This window comes from Moschus berezovskii, chromosome 4, assembly GCF_049115385.1.
Source record: "Moschus berezovskii isolate FMDL1 chromosome 4, NW_MosBer_1.0, whole genome shotgun sequence".
Classification (NCBI taxonomy): domain Eukaryota; kingdom Metazoa; phylum Chordata; class Mammalia; order Artiodactyla; family Moschidae; genus Moschus; species Moschus berezovskii.
This window is the reverse complement of record NC_142463.1, coordinates 79,351,640-79,379,528: the sequence shown is the minus strand read 5'-3', so window position 1 is coordinate 79,379,528 and position 27,889 is coordinate 79,351,640. Positions and strand designations below refer to the sequence as shown.

General features: G+C 37.5%; 1 protein-coding gene across 7 annotated transcripts in view; it reads right to left on the bottom strand.

Annotated features, from left to right (window-relative positions):
* Positions 1-27,889, bottom strand: part of CDC14A (cell division cycle 14A) — a 180,894-nt gene that overhangs the window by 102,997 nt on the left and 50,008 nt on the right. For all 7 annotated transcript variants that reach the window (XM_055403615.2, XM_055403616.2, XM_088835517.1 and 4 more), the window contains one exon: positions 8,538-8,617. In XM_055403615.2, coding sequence (XP_055259590.1) covers positions 8,538-8,617 — 80 coding nt within the window. The remainder of the gene's footprint in view (positions 1-8,537; positions 8,618-27,889) is intronic.

Genomic DNA, 27,889 nt, shown 5'->3' with positions numbered 1-27,889 from the left:
TGATGTCAAGTCGGCTTTAAGAGAAAACTTCTGTTCCTGTTAGACTCCTATTCCTATTAGATAAAATACCACTATTTGATACACCATCTATTTCTAAGGCTAAGGAAACAGCACAAAAGCATTTCCACAAATGGCAACTTATTATTCTAATCCCAAGAGATCTATTTTGTACCACACAGGTGTGGATCAGGAAGTGTGACCTAGAGTTTCAGAAAGCTAGTTCTGCTGGATGTTAACAGAAAGAGCCCAGTCCATCCTAAAGGAAATAGATCCTGAATATTCATTGGAAGGACTGATGCTGAAGCTGAAGCTCCAATATGTTGGCCACCTGATGAGAAGAGCTGACTCACTGGAAAAGACCCTGATGCTGGGAAAGACTGAAGGCAAAAGGAGAAGAGGGTGGCAGAGGATGCAATGGCTGGATAGCAACACCAATGCAATGGACACGAACTTGGGCAAACTCCAGAAGATGGTGAGGGTCAGAGGGGCCTGGCGTGCTGTAGTCCATGGGGTCCCAAAGAGTCAGACACGACTGGGTGACTGAACAACAACAACAAATCTTATAGAGCAGTAGTTCACAACCTTGGCGGCATACTGGAATCATTTTGGTAGTTTTTAAAAACCCCAATACCCAGACATCACCCCAGGCCAATTATATCAGAATTTCTGGGAGTAGAACCAGCATCAATCTTTTTTAAAAGCTTCCCAGACTTCTAAAAAACAAGTAAATAGGGCTTCCCAGGTGGCACACATGGTAAAGAACCCACTTGCCAATGCAGGTGACATAAGAGACACAGGTTCGATCCCTGGGTCAGGAAGATCCCCTGGAGGAGGACATGCCATCCCACTCCAGTATTCTTGCTCACAGACTCCCATAGACAGAGGAGCCTGGGGGTCACAGTCAGACACGACTGAAGCAACTTAGCACACAAACACGTGAGAAGCAATATACCTCAGGGAAACACTGACTATAACCCTCTTATTCAAGCTAAAATAAATTTGCCACACAAAAATATGTTCCTGAATCTATACAGGATGAGATCAACCAAAAAAAATAACAAAACAACAAAACACACACTAAACTTAACAACTGGTGACAAGACAGCCAACATTCAACCAGCTTTATTTCACTGGCTGTCAGCATAGCACCCTCAACTCTGCACCTAGAGTCATTATTTTTTAAGTTCTGCTTTCTGTATTTGTCTTTGAAACTGGGACCCTGATGTTATTTATTTTCTGTATGGTTGTATTCCCCATTTAATTTTATATGTCATAGAAAAATTGGGTGTTAGCAGATTTATGAATCATTAATAGCAAAAAAGTTAAGAAGCTAATACATATGGACCAACAAAAAAAGAAGTGCAAAGTGAATTTAAAGGCACAAAAAAAGATATAAAAGCAGAGTTGTGCAATTTAGACCGGTTACCTTTTCAATGTTCTGAGAGATTTACAGAGTTTTCACAAACACTATTTTATGAACACCCAAAAATGCAGATTTAAAAACCACTGCCATTGACTACCAAGAAAATAATCTAGGAATTCCACTAAGGGTTGGTGATTTCATGGGACTTTAGACAGGCTGCAATTAATATGACTTTGTAGAATGACTGGTCAACAGTACAGACTATAAATTTGGTAGTTCAGTGTCTGACAGAAGAGAACTAAAAGACTCATACCAGGCTCGCCAATTCAAACTCTGTGACTCTGGCCCGAGAAATGAAAAGCTCCTTGTTCCTTTGACGGCCAACTGCCAAGCCTACAGTAAAGATGAATGGACTCAAAGAATTAAAGTAGGTGAAATATACTCTTTTCCTCCAGTTTTAAGCTAAACTCTTGATAAATACATTGGCGATCTTTAGTAAAGTGAAAAGTATAGCTTTGGACACATTTACTTTCCAATTAAATGGAACACCCTAAAACTGCAGACAAAACATCACAACAAATACCCCTTGAGTGTCACACCAAGAAGAAATTTAAATGCCACCAAAGTCTACTATACTTATAGTAATCAAGGATAGGCAGCAAATGGAAGTAGGAATGGGGGAATTGAACGAAGAGGGTCAAAAGGTACAAACCTCCAGTTATAAGATAAACAAGTACTGGGGATATACAGCACAGCATGATGACCAGAATTAACACTGTTGCATAGCATATTTGAAAGTTCTTAAGGGAGTAGATCCTAAAAGTTCTCATCATAAAAAAATTGTAACTACCTGAGGTAATAAATGTTAACTAAACTTACTGTGGTAATTATTCCACAATATATGGATGTCAAGTCATTTTGCTGTACACTTTAAATTTATGCAGTGTTGTATATCAATTATATCTCAATAAAACTGGAAGAAAAAAAAGAATAAGCAGTAAATCTATCTAAACCTTTTCTTATATTGTTTCATCTTTAGTGAATTTTTAGCTAGGTTATTTAAAATGTGTAAGATAAATCCAAATAGAAAAACTCACATTATTCCACAGTGATAAAAGAACAGGCTCTGCATGATTAAAATACCTTTAGACCATCAAATTTTGCACCTGATCTTATGTCCCTGGATATGTTCCAGTTTCTCCCAGTTTGTAGTCTATAGGAACTTGAATAGCATTTGTATCCTACTAGGGCTTCCCTCGGAGAAGGAAATGGCAACCCACTCCAGTGCTCTTGCCTGGAGAATCCCAGGGAAGGGGGAGCCTGGTGGACTTCCGTCTATGGGGTCACCCAGAGTCGGACACGACTGAAGTGACTTAACAGCAGCAGCAGCAGGGCTTGCCTTGTGGCTCAGCTGGTAAAGAATCCACCTGATATGTGGGAGACCTGGATTTGGGAAAGGCTACTCACTTCAGTATTCTGGCCTAGAAAATTCCATGGACTGTATAATCCATAGGGTCGCAATGAGTCAGACATAACTGAGCGGCTTTCACTCACTCATTGTGTAAAATCTGTATAAATCTTAATTATGTTGAACTGGTTCATAGTGCTTTTCAGGTCTACTCTATCCTTCTATTTCTCTGTATATTCATTCTATTAATTTTTGAGAGTTTGATATTGAAACTCTAACTAAAAATCTTAATTTATCTACTTAAATAATTGTAATATATAGTGGAACTATGTAACTTTGTTCTGTATTTTCCAAGTCTTCTGTAAATGTGTTACATTTTCATAATTTAAAAGATAAAAGAGTTTACAAACAGAAAAACTCAATCAGATAGTACTTTTAGTTAAAACAATACACTGCAAACATTATATTATACAGTATCCTACCTAACCTATCATTATAAAAAGATAATCTATGCCATACAAATGAAAAATTGTAGCACCTAAGACCAATTCCTGCATTTTTATTCTCCATTTTCATCTTAAGGTGAAAGGCATTCATGGCACCTATTCCAAACATCTCCAGTCTCCAGTTCCAATGTTAAACCTCCTTCCTCAATATTCCCACACCTCCTAATTTCCAAACTTTAATGAGACCCTTTAACTACGTTACATACCTACACATATACAAACTATACACTGAGTTCCCTGGAGCAGGTACCCGGTTGTCCTAATAACCTTTAGATCCATAGACTATCACAGTGACATGCACAGAAAAAGCAATAAAGTAATTAGTGTATGTATTATTCTCTGGCACACAAAGAAGAGTGCAGTCCCAGTCCTTGAGAGAAGACTCTGCTATATTTGATGGAGAGCCAGCTCTGCAAACAAATAATCACAGTATAAGACATTTGTTTTCATGGTTTATGTAGCAAACGTAAAGGGCCATGAACAAAATGTAATAGTAAATTATAGACACAGGACCTGCTAAGCTTCTCTAGAAAAATAAGCCAAGTCACTACAGAAGAGACTGCTCCAATAAATGTTTGTTAAACCAATAAAATGTTGAAGAACAGCATTATTTAAGTTTAAACCTTAAAACACTTTTATTAGGAAGACACTAAAACTATGGATAGCACAAATAGCAACACAGGCATTTCAGTAAAGAGGGCATAGAAAGATACCATTCACACTTCAACAGGCCTTCAAAACTGTCTTCATTTTTCTTGATTCTTAGAAGATAACACAATCACATTTAAATAGAAGTTCCTTTTGCAATTTCCTGTTTTTTAAATAAAAGTGTTAATACAGAAAGATTAATGCAGAATTATGCAAATTAATGCAGAATCAATGCAGATTAATGCAAAAGCGTTAATGAAGAAAGAAGGATTTAAAAAAATTCTAGAGAATGAAGACAGAAGTGTAATTTAACAATAAATGGAATGAAAACCTAGCAGATGATAGAATCCAGATTATCAAAGGAAGGCCAAGGTGATGATGGCCTGACCAGAACTAGTATAAAAATGATTCTTAATAGTACTGCATCAGCCTTAAGTTGATCTGGGCTGTAGACTAAAATCAATTCACATCTTATCTCAGCATTAGGTGAAAAAACTGTTTCTGTAATAAAATTCCAGAAAACTAGTAGTACTCTTTCAACTAAATTTTTCACTGAATTATAAATGCACGTTGTGTGGTATTTTCTGCTTCAAATGTATGATTTACAAAGAGTATGGATTTAGAAATGCAACTTAATGTAAATACAACTCATGGTGTTATCAAAAAATACAACATACAATACGTTCAAGATCAAATTTTTAGTTGGAAATAGGTGCCTAAACTAAGAAAAAATGTCTGATGTCTGTGTTAAGCATTCTTTTTTCACGTAAACAAATTACTAAAACTTTTTATGTCTAATAGCAATGCTATAATATTCTCCAGAGTATCATCTCAGTTTCTTCTAAAAGACATTTGAGATAATCTGAATTAAAAAGCTACAGGTTAAAAGACAGGAAATGACCTAAATGTCTACCTGAGAGAGAATGGTTAAATGCACTTTGTACATTATATAGCAGTATGACAAAATGAGGAGGGAAGCTCTCTATGTACCGGTATAAAAAGATATCCAAGATGAGTTAAGGGGGAAAAAAATCAAAATGCAGAATAGTACACATAATATGTTACATTTTGTGATAAAATGGGAAATATAAGGCTTTTTTTAGACTTAAAGACTAAATAATATCTTTATTTGCTTATATATGCATAAAGAAACTCTAGAAAGATATATAAGAATCAAGGGTAGGAGAGAGATTTTTCAATAATTCCTTGTTATATATTTTAAAAATATTTAAACCACATTAATGTATTTAGCCACATAAATATTTTCAAGCATTTAAAAACAATTTGGAAAAATAGGCTACAACTATAAAAATTATGATTTAATTATATGTAGTAGTAATAATTTTCTTACTATCTTTTCTTCCATTCCAATCTTATCAATTACTGAAAAATTCTAGTTCTCAGGAAACTAATTACCCATCACATATAAACTAAAATAAAGTTATGCTTAAAGGAAGAATTCATTCTTTCCTTCTTCCTCAATATCTTCATCTAAATTGACAGTTAAGGATAACAAGGCTCATCTGGCTTGTGAAACAAATACATCTCCCATGAATTTTGAGTGGATAACATTAAAAGCATAAAAATTAATATATATTTTCCACTTAAAATGCCTGAATAGACACATTGCCCACTGGGCCTATTGACTGGAATTACAATTTTACCAATGTTACAAGCATTACAATTCTGAGGTGCATGTGCTGTTTTCAAAATAACAACAAAAAACTATAAACATTTTTCTGATTTAAAAAAAAAAATTAAATATCATCACTGTCTCAAGGAAAAGTACATCTATGATCCCTTGTCAGTTGTTGGCCCCTTCCTCACCATGGATGCTATGGTTCCTACCAATGTTGGAAGTTGTCTCAGACACAATGCCTTCCAGGACTGTCTAGCAGGGCACAACCATGGCAAACTTTCCCTCCTCCACTCTCTACCTCCAAACCCTTTAAAATTCAGCTTAAATGAGTCTGATACTTTCTCACATTTCTGTCAGAATCTTTTCTTCTATTTTTATACAACCCATTTTTTTAACAATTAATTGTGTGCCTATACAGCTGCCTGCCCCTACTAGAATGTGTGATCATTAAAAACACTTCCTATTCATTTTATATCCTGTGGATAATCCTTATGTCTTATTAATAAATAGTAATAGTACTAACAACAACGAGAAAAACAAAAACCAGTTACTGCAGCAGGACAATGATACTGCATTACCTCATTTCATCTCCAAGATAGCCTTGAAACCATTGTACAGAAAAGGAAGCTGAAACTCAGAAAGGGTAAGTAATTTGCCCAAATTACATGTACTTACTTACTATATACAGAAAAGAGCAGAACGAATCTTCAAACCCAGGCAGAGTCTCTGCCTTCAAATCATACACTCTTAACCACTTTGCTTAGAATTTAGGAAGTAATTAATATCATCATTACTGCAATGAACTGAATGTTTGTGTCCCCCAAAAGTCATATGTTGAAAACCTAACCCCCAGTGGGATTATATTAGGAAGTGGGACCTTGGGAAGTAATTAGGTTATGAGGGTGGAGCCCTCATGATTTAGATGAATGCTCTTTTAAAAAAGAACCCCAGAGAGTTTGTCTGCCCTCTCTTCACTATGTGAGGACACAACAAGAGGTGAGCAGGCTGCATCCCTGAAGAGGGCTCTCACCAGAACTTGACCGTGCTGATCCCTGATCAGACTGTAGAACCATGAGAAACAAACTTCAGTTATTTACAACTCACCCAGGCTACGGTACAGCCCAAACTGACTAAACAATTATGCTTTTCTAAAAAACAGAATTATATTGTACAAAGAACTTTCAAATTCTAGAAGGCATTAGAAGTGGAAGAAAATAACTACTTTGTCATCACCATTAAAACTCTCCTATTATAATCCTGGGCTTCCCAAGTGGCACTAGTGGTAAAGAAAAGTGAAAGTGAAAGTTGCATAATCGCGGTGTCCTAATCTTTGCAATCCTGTGGACTGTAGCCCGCCAGGCTCCTCTGTCCATGGAATTCTCCAGGAAAGAGTCCTGGACTGGATTGCCATTTCCTTCTCCAGAGGATCTTTTCCTGATCCAAGGATCAAATCCGGGTCTCCTGCATTGTAGGCAGATGCTTTACCAACTGAGCCACTAGGGAAGCCCTGCAATGCAGGAGACCTGGCTTCGATCCCTAGGTTGGGAACATCCTCTGGAAAAGGGAATGGCTATCCACTCCAGTACTCTTGCCTGGAGAATATCATGGACAGGAAGGCCTGAAGGGCTATAGTCCATGGGGTCGTAAAGTGTTGGACACAACCAAGCAACTAACACGCATCTCTCATAATCTGCCCTCTTCTATCTGCCCTTCAATGGCTAATTAGCTTATCCTTTGGGCTGCCTGAGGATATTTTCCTCTCACTGTCCCAATTCCAGTACTTCACCCCTTGCTTTCACTGAGAAGATCAAGCATACTAGGTGCCGTCACCCCCTATTCCTCCTCTTTACCGTTACACCCACCCTGTGGCCAATAATACTCCCTTCTGTGGTCAAGAAACAGAGGTGGGAATCCTCTGAATCTCAGAGGATTCAGTCTTAATTTATTCATTGGAATAAATATTTACAAAAAGCACCTTTAAGTAGGAGGCACTGGGACCTGCTTTCTGTGAGTTTCCGGGACAGTAATGAAGACAAAGAGGTCTCCGCAATTTTTCCTGTTCTTTCCTTTCTTTATTGTTGGTAATTTTGATATTAGTAACAATAATAAGCAATCCATATGCCTGTAGATTCGTACACTAATAAACAGGCAAAAGTATCAGAATCATTCCCAATTCTATCAGAGATGTTGTGGAAGTTCTGATATATGTTCCCTTTTACTCTGCAAATAAGCTCAAGTTTACCTGAAATTTTAAAACATCTTCAAGTGATACTTACAAAATATTGTCTTCCAACACTGTAATGAGAGACAGCCTTTCTCAGGATGGAAGCTAGATGTGTCTGCTGGACAAGTGATTTAGGGTCCCCACTAAAGATGTGCATATGGGAAGGTACTTTGAGGGTCTTATTCTATATTTTCAGTCCCTGACACTTGGTCAAAGCTCAATCAATGCTCACAAAATGAAACAAAGAATGGATGAATCAATGATATGTGAGTGAAAGTCACTCAGTCATGTCCGACTCTTTGCAATTCAATGGACTATACGGTTCATGGAATTCTTCAGGCCAGAATACTGGAGTGGGTACCCTTTCCCTTCTCCAGGGGTTCTTCCCAACCCAGAGATCAAATCCAGGTCTCTCACATTGCAGGTGGATTCTTTACCAGATTATTGAAATTTAACAAATCTTGACATGGTTAATTAGGTCATAAACCAGGTACTCTTCATGCTTAAATCATCAAGATACAGAAAGAATTCAAGGAAAAAAATAATTCCTAAAAAGAGAAAGCTATTTTATTCTTACTAGATGGGGGAGGGGATCTCTAAAAAAATTATATAATAAACACTAGTCTCATTTCATTCCATATAACACCACAGTCACAGTCTTAATACAGTTAAAAAACACAATAACCCAACTCTAAAATAGTGAGCTGTCTAGCAAAGTGCCATAGCTCAAGTCTCACAAGCAGTTATACCTGAATGGGAGATAGGGGGGGTTTGAGCCAGAAAGGAGTGCTCTGTAGGCTTCTTCTGGTGTCTTCTTTAAATAGATGACCTAAGACAAATAAACAGCAACATTTAGAATACGACCAAAGAATGACACAAAACTAATTTTAATTACTCACCAAATTTGCATTTCCCTTCTTTCACTCTGAATGTGACAACTGTCATGGTGATAATGTTGATCTTTAGACCTGCCAAACTCCTTTTCAGCCTAAAGCTTTAGCTTAAGGATGAGTAAGAGCTTAAAGACACAGGAAAGAAAAGTGAAGTTGCTCAGTCGTGTCTGACTCTTTGCAACCCTATGGACTGTAGCCTGCCAGGCTCCTCTGTCCGCGGAATTTTCCAAGCAAAAGTACTGGAGTGGGTTGCCATTTCCTTCTCCAAAAAACACAGGGCAAACCCATAAAGGGGCCATCCAGGGCTGTTTAAAGGCACGTTGAACAGAAATAATGGCAGGGTTTTCTCTGGGGAACAGAATAATTGTATCTCCATGATTGAAGTGTGTGTCCACCAAAGACCAATATAGAGTTCTCTGTCCTTCACAGAAGATCTGCTGTGAAGTAATTTAGTTCCTGGTGAATTCTGAAAGACATCTCAGGGTACAGGACCCATGGGAGATCTCCTGAGTTCTCTGTTTGCTCTGAGGAATGCCTATGTTGCTCTCTAGACAATCAATAAAATCACAGTGAAATGAGAGGAAATGCGTGCCGGTGAGAGCACTGGAAAACATACTGGCTTGGCTCTTGATGTCGAAGATGTTTAAATCCCTCCAGAGCAGCAGGATAAACTATCTTAAATGAAGAAACAAATAAAAAAGAGTTCTTAAAACCAGTAAACTATTTCCACTTAATCAACTTATTGACTATGTATAATAGATGCCAGGCACTGTATAAGGAATTGTCACCTTTCTTAATAGAATTTATGTTCTTGAGAGGCAAAAACAACAATTAATAAATTATTTATTAAAAAATAAATACAGTCTGAAATAAGTGCTGAAAAGGAAATAAGCAGAGTCCTGGAATGAGAGAAGACCTACTTAACACCTCGAAGTAGTCAGGAAGGGGTCTCTGGGAGAGATGTCGGAGGAGACCCATGGAATAGCTAAGGGAAACGGGGGACAGAAGGGGCTAGGTCCTTGAGTGGGGAGAGCGCTTGGTGAGCCGGACAGAGAGGATCAGAGGCTAGGGAAGGGGGAAGAAGGGAAAGCCAGACAGTGGTCAGGTTGTGAAGAGTCCTGTAAACCATGATGAGAGTTTGATTTTATTCTAAGTGCAGTCTAATATTTTAATTTTCGGACAAGAGCACTGATCCTTTTCCTCTACAGTTTGAATCAAATTTGATCCCTAAAATCCTCTCTACCTAGAATTAATGGCATTATTTCCTTAATATGTCCGAGCATCAAAACCCTATGCATGAAACTACCCTGGTGGTCCAGTGATTAAGACTCCATGCTCCCAGTGCAAGGGGAACAGGCTGGATCCCTGGTTGGGGAACTAAGATCCTGAATACCACATAGAACAGCCAAAAAACAAAACAAAAAACCTTATGCATTTCAACAACAAAAATGACAGAGTCCCAGTTCTTAAAAAGTAGGGTTTATTCTCTGTTTACAAAGTTTCTTTGAGCTTTAAGCTATCCGAGTAGCAATATATTACACGTATTTAATTATTAGTAAGTTCAAAACTAGAAAACAACTCAATTCTCTAAAAAAAGAAAGCTAAAATCAATATATAAAAAATACTTCTAACTTTTATTAAGAAAGTTCCATATTCCTATGACAAGTAAACAAGGTCTGATAAAGCACATACCAAACAAAGTGAACTGAATATGAAACAAAAACAGCAGAGAAAATGAAACCATGGTAAAACAATGATCAAAACAGGAGACACAGATTCCACCAGTGGAGAACCACATCTTGAGTTGCAGCTAAAATGATTACAACAATTCACTTAAACCAACCCTAGCTTTAAAAACCATTTTCAGTAACCAATATTAAAATGGGAGTTTGTTGTTCCCTAATGGGTAGATTATATAATACTCAACAGGTTTGGTTATAATGCAATGATTTTTCAAGCCTAAAGATGCAGTAGTATTTGCAAGTTGACTATGCCTGCTAAAAGAGAAAGCTGTTTGTAGAAAGCTCCTGTTTGGATTAGATAATTAAAGCTTATACAACCATCTTTGAAAAGCAAAATACATTTCCCTTCTCAGGAGCAATTACATTAATTCCATTTAATTTTGAGGCAATCATTCTACAGGAGGGAGTTAACAGCCCACATTAAAGACTTCTCTAGACCGGTTACCCCACTGAGTTTTGCTACTCATCTTACCTGCATGACTTAGCACACATGACCCATATTCTCACACTGTAAGATGAGAGTCTTTGTTTTTATTTTTATCCCAGTGCTAAATCATTAATAAGTGCAAAGTGAAACTCAACAGAGGCCATCTAAATTCCAGGAATATTCCAGGGGCAGGTAAATGCAATGTCCTTTTACAACCTGATGATAGGTACTTGGGAGAGTGGTGAAATATTCTAATAAAGCAGTGCATCACTGAACACATGTATGCTGGGGTCATTAAAATGATAAATCCCATCTTTCCAGGAGAAAAAATGTCACAGATTCTTATGCCAGGTCTTCTTTGATATGTCACTGATTAAAAAGACACAGTCGGAAGACTATGGTGCAGAAATAAAACCAATTTATTAAGCCTTTGTTGTTGAGGAACCTAAAGCTCAGAAAGGTAAGGAACTTCCCAAACTCTCATGGCTGCTCTGTGATGCAGTGAGAATTCCAATTCAGATCTGAGTCCAAAGCCCACGGTAATTCCACACATCACATCTGCTTAAAAGTACAGATGCAGGCAATGCAAGCAGGATATGGGACAACTAAGATTCCTACTCTTCCAATTTACAAAAGCCATTACACTTGGCTTTTAAAATTATGTGACTTCAAACTGTTAATAGGAGTTGTGTGTAAAGAATAGGGCTGGAGAAGGATTAGTGGGAGGAGGGAGGACTTTATATTTTCTACTGTCTTCACATTTCTTGTATTTTGTACTAATGTATATTTATTTATTTTTTTTTTAATGTGGAATAACTAAATCAGTTCAGTTCAGTTCAGTCGCTCAGTCGTGTCTGACTCTCTACGACCCCATGAATCACAGCACGCCAGGCCTCCCGAAGTATTAAATGTGTATCTTCCTAAAAATAAAGTCTATATTTAACTAAAACTCAAAAAATTGTTCCCAGATACTCTAATATTTCTAAAAGTAATTGCTGAATAAAATTAACTCCAAAGCATCTTCTAAATATCCTGATTTTATTTTTCTGTTTCTCAGGAAAAAAAATAATACACTGTCTACTCTTCTCACTAGATATTAGCATATATGAATCCAAAGTGGAAGAATCTTCCCCAACTTTTGATTGATAAAATTTAACAAAAGCCCTTTGTACAGTGCTTGGTTTTGTTGTTGTTTAGTCACTAAGTAGTGTTCAACTCTTCTGTGATCCTATGGGCTGTAGCCTGCCAGCCTCCTCTGTTGATGGGATTTCCCAGGCAAGAATACTAGAATGGGTCACCATTTCCTTCTCCAGGGGATCTTCCCTATCCAGAGATCAAACCCAAATCTCTTGATTTGGCAGGCGGATTCTTCACCATTGAGCCACCAGGGAAGCCCTTTAACAATTTACCCCGAAATTAGTGAGTACATGCATAGCTTTTATAAAATGTTCCCACTCTTTGCCAGGAAGTCCTATAACTCTTCTCAATAAAATAACATTTGACATATATGTTCTTACTCCTAACTAACTTAGTGAAGTGAAAGTCGCTCAGTCGTGTCTGACTCTTTGCGACCCCATGGACTACACAATCCATGGAATTCTCCAGGCCAGAATACTGGAGTGGGTAGCCTTTCCCTTCTCCAGGGGATCTTCTCAACCCAGGGATCGAACCTAGGTTCCCCACATTGAAGGCAGATTCTTTACCAGCTGAGCCCACACTTAGGAGTCAACCAATTAGACTAATTTTTTTTCTGCTTCATTAACACTGATGCAATGTGGGAAAACTGGGTTCGATCCCTGGGTTGGGAAGATCCCCTAGAGGAGGGCATGGCAAACCACTCTGGTATTCTTGGCTGGAGAATCCCTATGGACAGAGGAGCCTGGTGGGCTACAGTCCATGGGGTTGCAAAGAGTTGGGCACAACCGAGCAACTAAGAACACATACACACAAAACATTGATGCCACATGCCAAGACCCAAATAACTCTTTTAACTTTTAACAAAAGATTCTTAAAGAGCTAACATTCTAACATATATGTATGACCAATAGCTGTGAGATCTTTATTTAACAATTAATTAAAATTACAGTACTATAAGCAAGTATAATATATATTATTTTCCAATAAGACAGTGTTTCACAAACTTCAGTTAATCATGCATCAACTTTCTCAACTTCTGCCACCAAACCTAGCACCATGTATTATCTTTCTATTTATGTTCTTCTCTTTATAAATAGACACAATCTTTTAATTTAATTCATTCTAGTTTATACCATTTCTATAAATGGAAAACTACTATCACTTGCCAGAGTCTACACATAAATGAATTTTAAAATATATAACTCTTAAAATTAAAAAATGTTTGTGAAAATTAATTGCACATATGAGTTCATTTCTGAGGTCTATTCTGTTCTACTGATCTGTGTGTCTGTCTGTTTTTGTGCCAGTACCACACCATTTTGATGACTATAGCTCTGTAGTATAGTCTGAAGTAAGAGCAAGTGATACCTTTAGCTCTTCTTTCTCAAGATTGTTTTGCCTATTTGAAGTCTTTGTGTTTCCGCACATTTTTTAGAATTATTTATTCTAATTCTATGAGAAGTGCCTTTAGGCAGCTAATCTACAGCAAAGCAGGCAAGAATACACAGTGTAGGAAAGACAGCCTGCTCAATAAATGATGTTGGAAAAACTGGACAGTTACAACACAAAAGAATCCAAATGAAAAACTCTCTCACATTATGCACAAAAATAAATTCAAAATGGATTAAAGACTTAAACATAAGACTTGAAACCACAAAACTTCTAGAAGAAAATGTAGGCAGTACTCTCTTTGACATTGATCTTAATAATATCTTTTTGGCTATGTCTATCAGGCAAGGGAAATAATAGCAAAAATAAATGGGACTACATTAAACTAAGAAACTTTGGACAGTGAAGAGAACTATCAGAAAAACCAGAAGACCACCTACTGAATGGGAGAAGATATTTGTAAGTGATATATCTGATAAGGGGTTAATATCCAAAATATACAAGGAACTCATACAACTCAACACCCAAAAAATAAACAGCCCAATTAAAAAATGGGCAGAGGATCTAAATAGATACTTTTCCAAAGAAGCCATTCAGACAGCCAAGAGCCAAATGAAAAGATGCCCAACATCACTAATCATCAGGGAAAACAAATCAAAATCCCAATGAGATTATCACCTCACACCTGTCAAAATGGCTATTATCAAAAAAACAACAAATAACAAAGTAGAGAAAACTAAACCCTCCTGCACTGTTGGTGGGAATATAAATTGGTACAGTTGTTATGAAAAACAGTACAGAGAGTCCTTAAAAGATGAAAAATAAAACTACCATATGATCCAGAAATTTCATCCCTGAGTATTTAATCAAAGAAAACACAAACACAAATTTGAAAAAGCTATACATTCCTATATTCATTGAAGCATTATTCACAATAGCCAAGATACAGAAGCAATCCAAGTGCCCATCAATAGACAAATGGATAAAGAAGATGTGATCTCACACACACACACACACTGGAATATTACTCAGTCAGAATGAAATCTTGCCATTTGCAATAACACAGATGAACCTAGAGAATATTATACTAAGTGAAATAGTCACAGAAAGACAAATACTGTATGATTTTATTTATTCAGTTCAGTTCAGTCGCTCAGTCATATCCGACTTTTTGCGACCCCATGAATCACAGCACGCCAGGCCTCCCTGTCCATCACCAACTCCCAGAGTTCACTCAAACTCATGTCCATCGAGTCAGTGATGCCATCCAGCCATCTCATTCTCTGTCGTCCCCTTCTCCTCCCGCCCCCAATCCTTCCCAGCGTCAGAGTCTTCCAGTGAGTCAACTCTTCGCATGAGGTGGCCAAAGTATTGGAGTTTCAGCTTTAGCATCAGTCCCTCCAATGAACACCCAGGACTGATCTCCTTTAGAACGGACTGGTTGGATCTCCTTGCACATGGGAAATAGATGGGAAAACAGTGGAAACAGTGTCAGACTTTATTTTTTGGGCTCCAAAATCACTGCGGATGCTGACTGCAGCCATGAAATTAAAAGACGCTTACTCCTTGGAAGGGAATTTATGACCAACCTAGATAGTATATTAAAAAGCAGAGACATTACTTTGCCAACAAAGGTCCGTCTAGTCAAGGCTATGGTTTTTCCAGTGGTCATGTATGATTTTACTTATACAAATAATCTAAAAAAACAAAAAGGAACAACACAGCAAAACAGAGTTATAGATAAAGAACAAACAGGTGGTTGCTAGAGATGCAGGCAGTGGGGAGGGAAGAAAAAGAAATAGGTTAGGGAGATGAAGAGGCACAAGCTTCCAGATGCAAAATAAATAAGCCATGCATATGAAATGTACAATGTGGGGAATATAGTATATAGTATCTTTGAATGGCAGAGCCCTGATTAATTGATGCCTTCGAACTGTGGTGCTGGAGAAAACTCTTGAAAGCCCCATGGACAGCAAGGAGATCAAACCAGTCAGTCTTAAAGGAAATCAACCCTGAATACTCATTGGAAGGACTGATGTTGAAGATGAAGCTCCAATATTCTGGTTACCTGACACGAACAGCTGACTCATTGGAAGAAATCCTGATGCTGGGAAAGAATGAAGGCAGAAGAGGGTTGGATGGTTGGATGGTATCACCAATGCTATGGACACGAACTTGGCTAAACTCCGGGAGATGGTGAGGGACAGGGAGGCCTGGCGTGCTGCAGTCCATGGGGTCACAAAGAGTCAGACATGACTGGGCAACTGAACAACATCATCTCTGAATGGTGACATATCACAACTAGATTTATCATGGTGATCATTCTGAAGTGTATAGAAATACCAAATCACTATGCTGTGTAAACAGGAACTAGCACAGTATTGTAGGTCATTATACTTCAAAAATAAATGTCTCATCCAAAAAAGAGATCAGATTTATGATTACCAGAGGTGAGGGCTGACAGGAGGGGTAAGTGAATGAAGGCAGTCAAAAGGTACCAACTGTCAGTTATGAGATAAGTATTAGGGATATAATGTGCACCATGATAAATATAATTAGCACTATTGTATGTTATATATGAAAGTTAAGAGTATAGCCTAAGAATTTTCATCATAAAATTTTTTTCTATTTCTTTAATTTTGTATCTATATGAGACTATGATGTTCACTAAACTTACAGTGATAATCATTTCATGATGTATGTGAGTGAATCATTATGTTACACACTTAAACAGTGCTGTATGTCAGTTATATTTCAATAAAACTGAAGAAAAAAGTTAAATAAAATGTTTGTATTCACGACACACTGAGGACCATTGTAACAAATACGAAGTTTGGACTAATTTCATAGAACAGTAGACCAACCTAGTAAGTTAAACAAAATCCTCTTTAGAATTAATCTGCAAATACATCTAAATCATTTCTTTAAACTATACCCTATGGTCATTAAATCCTTAAAGCCTGTCAAAAAATGGTACATGTGAATTTCAGAAGCAGTTTGGAATTTACAACAATTTTTCTTACTTAGATAATTTAATCTATCTGATATACAAGGGATGACTCTTTAAACAGCACATGGCTTAATACAGAAGTCTAAACCAGACTCTGAGTCATGAATTTGCTAATGGTCCTCCCTGGAGATATTTGCTTCAGATCTTACTATGCTTTTAGCTTTGTTTTTAGGTATTATTATTTTCCAAAAAAAGCCTGATGGCAAAGCCAACACACACAAACATACACACACCCCCATAATGTATTTAAAAATGAAACCTGAATGTCTCTGTCAATTATATTTATATTTTGTGATCTGGAAAGTGAAAATACTCCTGAAGATTCAATTTGGCCATCTGAAACAGTATTCTTCAATCTTGGCTTTTGATTTCCTGTTATTTAATATTTTACTTGTTTATGAAAAAGGAAATAAAATGTTGAGAACAGCCTTTCCCAGTCAGGTACTGCCACAGGAACACTAAAACAGCCGTGAAATCAGCATTGCCAACCATGTCTGAGTCCATTAAACTTCTTCAGGATATAAGTTTCCAGAAACCAGATGTTTCAACTTGAAAATAGTCTAGAAGCACTAAGATTTGCTGAATATAGAAGAATCATACCAAAACGGAGAGACTCTCTTTAAAGGTTTCAGAAAACTAGGCTTAGCCTATACAGCATACTTAATGTGGACGTTACAAAGAAGTCCCTATGATATCTGCTTTGGGTTCTAGCCTATTAGTTAGCAGTCATCTTTAGACCCCTTTCTCCAGCCTCATATAACTTAAAATTATCACACTTGTACAACAGCAATTGAGGATAGGGATGTGCAGAGATTTAAAAAAAGAAAGAAAATGTTTCTTTGCCTGGTGAAGCTAACTAGTCTGGAACATTCACTTGGTTTGAGACCAGTGCTCTCTTCCCCATCATCCCTCTTTTCCATCAGGTTCCTCCCCAACACTCAGATAAAATTTCAAAAGTCATTTTTAATGCTGGCCTCTCTGCCTCACTCTACCCACCCTCACCAAATCAATACATAGACTGATTCTTTCTCCAGTCTCTTTCAATTATGGGGTAGAAGCAGTTTTGGAGGATTGAAACATATTATTTGGGGAAAGAAACAGAGGATAAAAATATCTTTTCAAATTTTATTAATACAAAACCACCACTAGGGTTCTGAGCACAGGAAGGGCCCTGAATTTTAAGTTTCATTATTTTCCAGCAGATATGCACGTGACCTGTTTTTCATCATTATCAACTTATTTCAAACCCTTATCTCCATCTGCTATGACTCACACCATTTCTCTCTGCCTCCACTTCCTGCCTACTCTAGTAATTCTAAAGCAGAACCTGAGAGACTCAGTTCTGCTCAAAAGTCCAGCCAGACTGTCAATCCTTCCCCAAAATAAGATCCTAATCCACCTTTCCAGGTGAATTTGTCACTGTTCCTTGGATGAACCCCATTCAGTAGCCTGGACTCCTCACTGTTGCCGAATCATACTTGACACTTTCCAGCATCTGAAGTTTGTTCTGCAATCCTCTCCACACCTTCTCTGCCTATTAAAATCCTTCCTGTTTCGTTAGACCTAACTCAAATACTACCTCCATGATGCCTTTTCCTTTACCTCAGAAACCCTTCCCCTTGCTCTTTATAATGACCATGACAATGATGATGATAATAAAAACAAGAAGTTATATAGTTTAGATTATGTAGCAAGCACTATTCTAAGCAATTTATTATAAGATGGATCATTAATCCTCACAAGCACAAAGTACATTTTACACGCAAAATGCAGAGAATCAGTTGCCTCAAGGCCACACAGCTAGGGTGCAGTGGAGTCAGGCAGCCTAGCCCCCAGAGGCCCTCCAGACCACTTCCTGATGGGCCCCTCACAGCTCTGTTGCAGTTATTTTCCTTTAGCCTAAGTATGAAGTTCCTTAAGCGCAGTAACCAAGTGTTTCATACTTCTATAAGACTTACAAAGCCTCCTTTGTAGATGCTCAATAAATACATATATGTTTAGTGAATATAAACTACTTTAAACTGTTAAAATACAAAGACTACATTGGCCCTAGGGGGTGAATTCAGCTTATTTAATATTCAGTGAATGAGATTTTTTAAACGTGTCACTACAACTTTAGCAGCAATACCCAGAGGAGCTAGTGAAATTAACTTTCTGATCGCAGTTATATGAAAGCATCAAACCATGTACATAGAAACAAGATTTCAATGGTGTGCTAAAAGAGAAAGTAAGAAAGAGATTGATTTCTAACATAAGGGCTTTAGATCAAATGATCTGTATAAGCTTTAAGAAAGTATTTTGAGAGCCAAGGCATGCCACCTGATTGAGACATTCATTCTCCCACTTCCCCCTATCTGTTCTGAAGTTACACTCGGCCACTCCCAACATGCGATAAAAGGCAGGAAGCAGGAGGTGGAACAGAACACAGTCACCAAAGCCCAACATGTATCTACTTCATGCTTATAATCTGCATAGGCGCCTGCACACTTACAGGGACACAAGGAAAGTCTGCAGTGTCATTCTGGTACTGAGATATCGAGAACAAGGGTTCTAAAGGGGACTGGGAAATGGTCCACAAAGACAGTAGACTCTACCCAAGTCTTCCTGGCATCACTACAGTATTTAGATGGTCTCCTGCTCCCCTTGGCTTCACAGCTCAAGTTGCTTTGGGAGGGCAGCTTTCTCTGGCACCTCGATAAGCTCAGGCCCCTGACGGACGTTCTCAAAGCTCCCTGCCCTTCTCCTTCAAATCCTTACCCTCGTTTGTCATCACAGGTTTCTGTGGTTATTTTAGTCTGTCTCCCTGGCTAGGCTCGTAAATCTGAGAGCAGGATTTCTTGTCTCTTCTATATCTGCGAGACTCACCACTATGCCTGGCACATAGCACACGCTCAAAAAGTGTCTGACAGCTACAGGAACAAACAGAGAAGGGAAAGACAGCATTTTATGTGAGAACACGCGTGACATGATCACAGAATACTGATCCCCTATCTAGAGAGTAGGTGATACAGTGCAGTGGTTAGGCACCCCAAGTCCACAGCCAAGTTGCAGGCTCCTCACTTATGAGCTATATTACATTAACTCTCTGTGCTTCCATTTCCTTACCTATGAAGTGGAGTAACACGGTAATTGCCTCAGCAGGCTATTTTTTGAGAAGTTGGTGATGGACAGGGAGGCCTGGCATGCTGTGATTCATGGGGTCGCAAAGAGCCAGACACGACTGAGCGACTGAACTGAACTGAACTGAATTGAAGTGAATTAACAATGTATATAAAGTGTTCAGAATTGTACCTGCCACATTACTCATCTATATTAAGGGACCACAGGAAGAAGATTAACTTTGATTTCAAAATTATTTTTTTCTCCTCTTTTCCATCACCTGTATCCATCTGAATATGGACCCATAACTGCTATTATTATTTCTGACACCTTAGTCCAAAGCCCACGTATGCATACAAACATCAAAACACAAGGCTGTAAACATCCCTCGCGATTGCTATACACCAGAGCCGTAACACAGACCGTCATTTAGTTCAGTCCTCTCATTGTTTTAATGTGCAGATATTGATGCTACTCTCAGTTCTTTCTGTTCGAAGGGCATCCTGAGTCTCCTGGTGACTTAGTATCAATAACCACAAAATACATGCACTGGCTCCTGTTTTATCAATCCACTGTCAAACTATCAGAAGATCACTGTTGGCCCACAACTCTCTCCAACAAAGTAACCAGGAGAGGGCTGTTGTACTCGTTTTTCCTTATGCGAAATTCTCATGAACAAAACAGTAAGATTAACAGGTTTGGTTGGGTTTTTTTTTTTTTTTCAGAGAGGAGAGCGATTACCAGTTACCTACAAGATGTAAAACCACAGAAGTCCATGAAATGAACATCTATAAAAACATACAATGAGGTGAGAAGCTCTGCAAAGAGCTGAAACATAAAACTTTTAAAGTCTCTTCCTTGCCTCGCAAGACTTGGTTCTCAGACTTCTTAAGTGTCAGGGCACTTCATTTATAAATTGCTTTTTCCTGAAGAAAGAATTAAGCCTTGACTGTCACATACAAGCACAAACAAAATGCTTAAATTTTTTTTATTTTTAGCAACATTTTTCTTCTTAATCATTTCCTCCCATTATAACCAGTGACGAAGAAAACAATATCTGAATTCAACTTTAAGATAAAATTTTAAAATAGGAAAAAGGCAAACATTTTTCAAATGCACAGCCGATTCTATTTTTGTTCTAACTGCTTACGGAAATGAAAATATTCAGTGTTAAACAAGATAGGTAAGACTAATTACAAACCAGAAATGCAACTGTATAGTTAAAACAACTTGCATTATTCAGTCTGTTTTAAGTTTCTTCTACTGGTTTAATTGAATGAGAACAAGAAGGAATGTATGTTGTCTCTTATAGTCTTTAAATACGCCGTAAAAGAAAGTCAGTCACTCTTCCTGTTCTTCAAGTTTTGATTCTATTATAAACCACAGGTTACAAGGCTTGCAGAATATTAGACAATGCATCTGCTTAACAAGTAATGGAGGCAACCCTAATTATAGAAGAAAGGCAGAACCTCATGTCAGGTCTCTATCTCCACCGCTTATTTCTGCTTCCAAAATACTTAAAAATTATCCCCTTAAGAACAAGGTCTAGAAATAAATGTGCTTCTTGGTTAAGGTGATGTCTGCTCTATAATACTCCCATGTGCTGTTGTTTCACATTTGAATTTGAATTGGGGATTTGATATTCAGTGAGTAATCAGTGGACTTTATTCTGTTAATGTGAGAATTAGTTTAAAATAGAAATACTCTCTCCACCATTCTCATGGGTGTAATTAAAGTGAAACCACTGGGAACTCTTTGATGGGTAATTTAGGAAAATTGCAGACAACATCAGCCATGTGTATCTTCCCATCTAATTGGATGGGAAACAGAACTTTCATGATCAGCTTGAGAAGATGTCCTTCCAGAACTGACAACCACAGCCAGGACAACTACACCTCTCCTGCAGGCAGTGTCTCAGTGCCATGGGCTTCTCCTGCTTGAGAAGAGCTTGTGTTCCAGGACAGTTATTGCTGAGCTCGTTGTATCTCATTGAACTAGCTCAGCCGCTTATTAAGCAAACTAAGGAAACACTAAGCCAATATTCTCAGCACAGGCAAGTCTATACGGACCCTTTAAAGGGGAAAAGGAGAAAATACTTGGTCCTAAGAAAAGCTGAGTCCTTGTACTCCACACAAACTGAGTACAAGGCTGTTAGGTTACAGCACATGGATAAACATAACCCTGCATATCAACTATCAGTCACCATCAGAAACCAGTGTCTGCATAAAGCACAAAAACAGACTCTCTCCAGAGTATCACCTGAATAATACATACTCTGCAATGAAATGGTTCATATTAGAAACTTCTCATGCTGATTTTCACTGCTTAATTCTGGGTATACTATGAGTTTTATTTCATAAAACCTTTCAAATTAAAAAAGAAAAGTTTTTTTAAAGTGAGAAGAGTCTTTAAAACAAAGACTGAATTTTTGATCAAGCTTAGAAGGCAAGACCTATAACTTCATTTATGATGAAGATGCAGTAATAGATCCACTGCAATAGATCAAGAACCTGTTTAAATCCTCTTAACACCTATGGCCCATTATAGAAAGTCTTTAACTTGCAAATGAATTATATTCCAAAAGCCTATTTGTAAAAGCTAATATTTAGATTTCTGGAAATAGTTTCCCAAAAATAAAGTCTTATGGTTATTAGTCTTATAGCCTAGTTCAAAAACAATATTGTATTCCATATTATCACTGAAATCAGATATCTAAAATAAAATATAGTAGAAAACATCATTTCAAAAACTAAAAATAATTCAATTAAATGAGTTTGTTTGCTTTTTAAATTATTTTCTCTCAACGCTAGAACTTGTGGAAAGGTTAGGTTAGAAAAACATGAGATCAACGAATATGTTTATAATGAGTCTAAAGTGAACCCTGAATTATTTTAAATGTTTGATTGGTACTTCATTACATCTAATTCCACTTCAAAATGCATTAGCTTTTCTCAATATTTGGCAATATGATTAGAACTAATTTCAAATCTGAGGCAAAGGGAGGCAAGGGCAAGTATGAGAGGAAGAAGATTTTTCTCGATGCAAATAGAGCAAAATAATTGCAAGAAAAATGAATAAGAAAAGTCAGAAACTATGTGGGCACATAAAGAGTAAGATGGCCAAACCTGCCAGTTATGGAAGCCCACCTGGTAAGAGAGCAGTGAGACAATGACAACTCATGGCTGCCTAAGATTTCCTAGGGGAGAAAAAGGTAGACCACACAACCCACTGTATTCATTTTAGTAACTAGAGCATGCATCTGAAGAACCGAAAACAAAAAAGTTTTTTTTCTCCTTTCTGAATATAGTCACCTTACTCTTTTTCAAACTGAAAACTTCTAAGACAGAAGCCACAGATCTAGAATCTCATGGTAACTTGTAAGCTACTGCTCTTTTGAATTGACTCAAGAATAGAAAATGAACAATGAATACAAACAAGGAACTGGTTGTTCTTTTCCAGTATTTACAAAGAGTTGTTGCTTAGAGAAAGCAAGAGAAGCAAGAGCTTTGCCCACCAGTCAGGTGTTTGCAGAAAGTATTCTGTGGCAATTTTACTGTGCGTTAAACTGCTCAAATAGATGCCACATGACAGACATAGCCTTCAAGAACATAATAGGATTTATCATTCTTAAATGTATAGACATTTTTAAGAAGTAACCACTGTTACTTCTTAACCGTGTAAACTAACCATGTTCCCTAAATAGTTTACTAATTTCACAAACAGTAGAACTGAAACAAGTGAAGGAAACTTCAACTTAAATACAAGTAATTTAAATCCATCCCACAGATCTATTGCACATGTTGTTTAGTCACTAAGTTGTATCCAACTCTTTGTGACCCTGCCAGACTCCTCTGTCCATGGGATTTCCCAAGCAAGAATATTGGAGTGGGTTGTCATCTCCTTCTCCAGGGGATCTTCCTGACCCAGAGATTGAACCTGCATTGACAGGCGGATTCTTTACCCCTGAGTCACCAGGGAAGTTAGAAAACATTAAATATATATCAACTGACAAACTATAAAAACCATCAACAAGCACTTCTATGGCTTCAACCTGATTAGCATCTTTTACAGATTTAGAAGCTCACTGAAAGAAAATTTACTTACTGACAGTACAACAACTCACAAAAAAATATATCCATCTCTTCATTAAAACACACTGTTAGAATCCAACACTGCTTCATGATAAAAAAGAAAAGAAAAAACACTCAAGAAACTAAGAACACAAGTTCCTCAACCTGATTCAAGGGCATCTGTGAAAACCCCACAACTAACATTATACTTAATGGCAGAAAACTAGATGCTTGCCCCCAAAGATCAGGAATAAAACGATGTTCATTGTTACAACTTCTACTTGACATTACACCAGAAGTTCCAGTCAGGGTAATTAAGCAAGAGGGGGGAAAAAAGCAGTAAAAAGTAAAACCATCTCTCTCTACAGACGGTATTATCTTATATACAGAGAAAATAATTTTAAAAATCCTCAAAAAACAACTAGAATAATTTCAGCAAGATTATAGGATATAAGATCAATACACAAAAATCAGCTGTATTTCTATATACTAGCAATAAACAATCCAAAGAAGAAATTAAGAACACAATTCCATTCATAATAGCATCAAAAAGAATAAACACAAGAATAAATTAAATCAAAGCAGCACAAGACTTGTAAACTGAAAACAAGAAGACACTGGAAGAAATTAAAGAAGAGTTATATTTTAGGGATATGAAAAAAGACAGGGAAGGAAGACATGTAAATGCACAGATCATCACGGTTACTGTAGCATAAGAGAAATACGAAACACAGATATAACTGGTATCAAGGAGAGCTTTGAGTAGAGTTCTAACAGATGACTTTTTAAAGCCCTTTTAAGTGCAAATCAGACCACTTAAACTTTCTCAACAGCTTCCCATGTCATGGAGTATAAAATCCAAACTGTTCCCCTCACATACAAGCCCTGGCAGGGACCTCACGCCCTATGGTAGGGACCTCACACCTTATCACCGAATCAGCCTCTTCACCCTCTATGCTCCAACCTCACGGGCCTTCTCTTGGCTCCTCAGTCATACTCAAGTTCATGTCTACTCTAAAGCCTTTGTATCTGCTATTACCTCTGCCTAGAATATTCTTCCTCTTTATCAGCTTCACTGTCATCACCTCAAAGACAGCTTCCCTGACTTCCAACCTGAAGTAGCCAGAAAAACACCAGCATAGCCGTTATCACCAGCCTTTCATTTGTTCATCTGTCTCCCCCAGCAGAAAGTAAGCTCTATGACAACAAGGATTTTTATCTCTCTAGTTCATTGCTATATCCTTAGAGCCTAGAAAAGTTATCTGGCACAGCTGCTCAATAACTACTTGCTCAATGACAGAATGGACAAACAAACCAGACAGAAGAGAGGGAAAGACTATTTCCCATTAAAATGAATAGAAAGTTTTTATTAAACAGTGAAGGTCATAGGAGTCCTCTATTTCCCTCTTTTGACTACCAGAAAATTCTTCTAAAATTTTGAACCTGAGCAAGTCAGAGCCAATTTCTATTACATGTAACCAAAAAACTCCAATTATTACAATATTGCTATTCTATATACTAACCAAGTAAGATAGAAGGAGGGGGTACTTCCCTGGTGGTCCAGTGGTTAAGAACCTGCCTTGCAATGGAGGCTATGCAGGTTCAATCCCGGGCTGGGGAATGATGATCCCACATGCTGCTGGCAACTACCAAGTCATGCCTGCCTTGAATAAGACTGGTTACAGTGATATAAATAAATATTTTTTAAAAGATTTAATTAGTTGACCTTTAAAAAAAAAAGAAGGAGGGGTTAAAGGAAAGAAACAAAGCAACAGGTGAGATGTGATCAGAAACAGAAGAAGAAAAAGAGATGGAAATAGTGGGGGCCAGCGCAGGAGGGGGAAGCAAAGATGAAGACGGAGAGCTACACAGAGGAATATGAATGAGTAACAGGCAAGGACAGCCAAGAGCAAAGTGCAAGAAAAGAGGTAACTGGTTACTATACACATGGTATTAACTTGGACTGTGGGTGTCTGCCTAAGGAGGCGCGCTGCTAATGAAGAAGGGAAGAACTGGAGTGCCAACTACATAGGGGGTTCTCATCCGTCCCTACTGTGGTCTCTTGTGGCAAGTTACTTAATTTCTCTAGGTTTCCTAGTACAATGAGGCTAGGAGACCTAGAGAAAAGGACAGAAGGGCAGAGTTGGGCAGGCAGGGCAAGAGAAGACCTATCTAAGGTCTGTCTGTTTTTGTCACTTAGGAAAGAACTGCTAAATATAGCTCCTCTGGAACAGTTCTTCAGAGGAGAAATTACTCTCTGGATTGCTAGAGTAGACACCTGGCCCCCACCCCCATCTCATTCTGTAGCCTCTGTATTTAACTCAAAGTCTATGTCAACTACTGTTCCTTTAAAAAAAAAAAAAAGGTAAAATAAAGATTACCAAGGAAATTCACTTGCTCATATCCTGGGTAAATCCCAAAATTTTAAATTGTAGTAAAATGATCTTAATCAACAACTAAAATCTAGCTTCCTCTTCCACAAATTCAGAAATAAAATATTGTCATCAGTCAATACACACATATAAAATTTAATCTCTAATATATTTTTAAGCTTAATGTTATAGCCCAATGTCAGTCAAGCTATCCTAAAAGTTACTGTTTTTTTAATTCAAGTAAACAAAATAATTTTAGAAACTGTTTTAAAATGTTAAGCACAATTTGTCACTATTTCCATTATTTCACAGATGTGTTTCCCGAAAAACAATAAAACTTAAAATTTGGCTCCTGGCAAAATATGCAGCTTACTGCCAAAACTACAACTCCTTTACAAACAACTGAGAATTTTCTCCAAATTTCAGGCATTTCTGAAGGGAACATAAATACTTTACCACATTCAAACTAATAGGATTTAAGGCTTTTCCACCTCCAAGACACACAATAGCCTCCAATGCTATTAGGAGAGTTACCACAAAAGCCTAAATTCTTTGTATGGGTGGGTCCATTCCCATAGGTTTTAATAAGCATGGATTTTTAAACTGAAAGCACTGCAGCTGAGACCTGGGTTACAGAAGTCAAGGGCAGGACCTGCGGGTAGGAGTGCTATGATGAAGACCTTGAGCTTGGAGTCTGTCTGCATCAATTCTCACACAAGACCTTTGGGAATTAGAACTACCTCCAGGGCTGTCTCCTATCTTGTTCATTCCTTATTCCTTAAAACAACAGAGACAAGTAGTGAGTATAGGAATGTGAATAACAGTAATACTTTTACTCAAGGAGCTCTCTAGAAGGAAGAAAAGCAAAGCAAGTGACAGCAAAGAGCTCATTCTAGTAGATTATATTAAGGTGAGAAAAGCTATAATTAAGCCAGGTTCTGGGTCACACAATAAAAAATGACAAAATAAACATAGGGGTGAAGAGAGGAAACTGGACCAATTATGGGGGAAAAAAACCAGAAAAAGTTTCTCAGAAGGGAATTGTGGGGTTTTGTTTTTTCCATTTCTTCAGTCAAACTTGCAAATTTCCCAAAGTAGGCCCCACTAATTGACTCACACACCCACTTGTGAAAGAATTGTAAAGTCTGATTCACCCTACAGGAGGTAGCTTCACATGGAAAGGCTTGTCTGTCTGCTCATTAATTTGAAACTATGAACCATAAATGTTTCTCACCTATTAAATAACTCTCTGAGGTACTGCAGCAACTCTAAATATTTCTTTCAGGCTGAAGTTACACTTTCTTTGCCCGTTATTTACTTTAACCAGAATTTGCTGACTAACTACAACGCTGGTTTTAGGTGCTCATCATAAAAGCTTGGTTTTCCATAATGAAAATTTAAAGGCCCTACAAGTATTTATTATGAAAGGGGAGAGAGGGTAGGCACCAGGAAACAAGGCTGAGGCAGAGCACAGCAGAGGAGAGAACTAAGAAAGATCCAGGGACAGAGTGGTGCCAACACAGACGTAGTAGCCAGCACGGGCACAGTCTAGGTTTATGGCAGCAGTGACCATATTTGGGGCACTAAGCATCTTTAGAATAACTCAACACACAGCAACCTCAACAGGAGCTGCAGTTAGCTCCTCTTTTATTTAAAACTTCAGAAAGTATATAGAGAGAGGGCTTTTCGTTTATTAATTAGTTCACTGCCCATAATAGGGGAAAGATCATTATTTTATTCACTATGTCAAACAGAAAAATAAGTCTTGAAATAAAATTTATATAAATTAGAAGTATGCATTCAACTGTACAGTTAAATATGGTTTAAAAATGTTTTACATTATGTGACTTTTACCACAATAAAAGATTTTTTTAAAAAAGAAGATATATGTGGGAAAACATCACTTGAGGTATATTTAAATAAAGCCAAATTTTTGAACATCAAAAAGCAGAAGGAAAAACT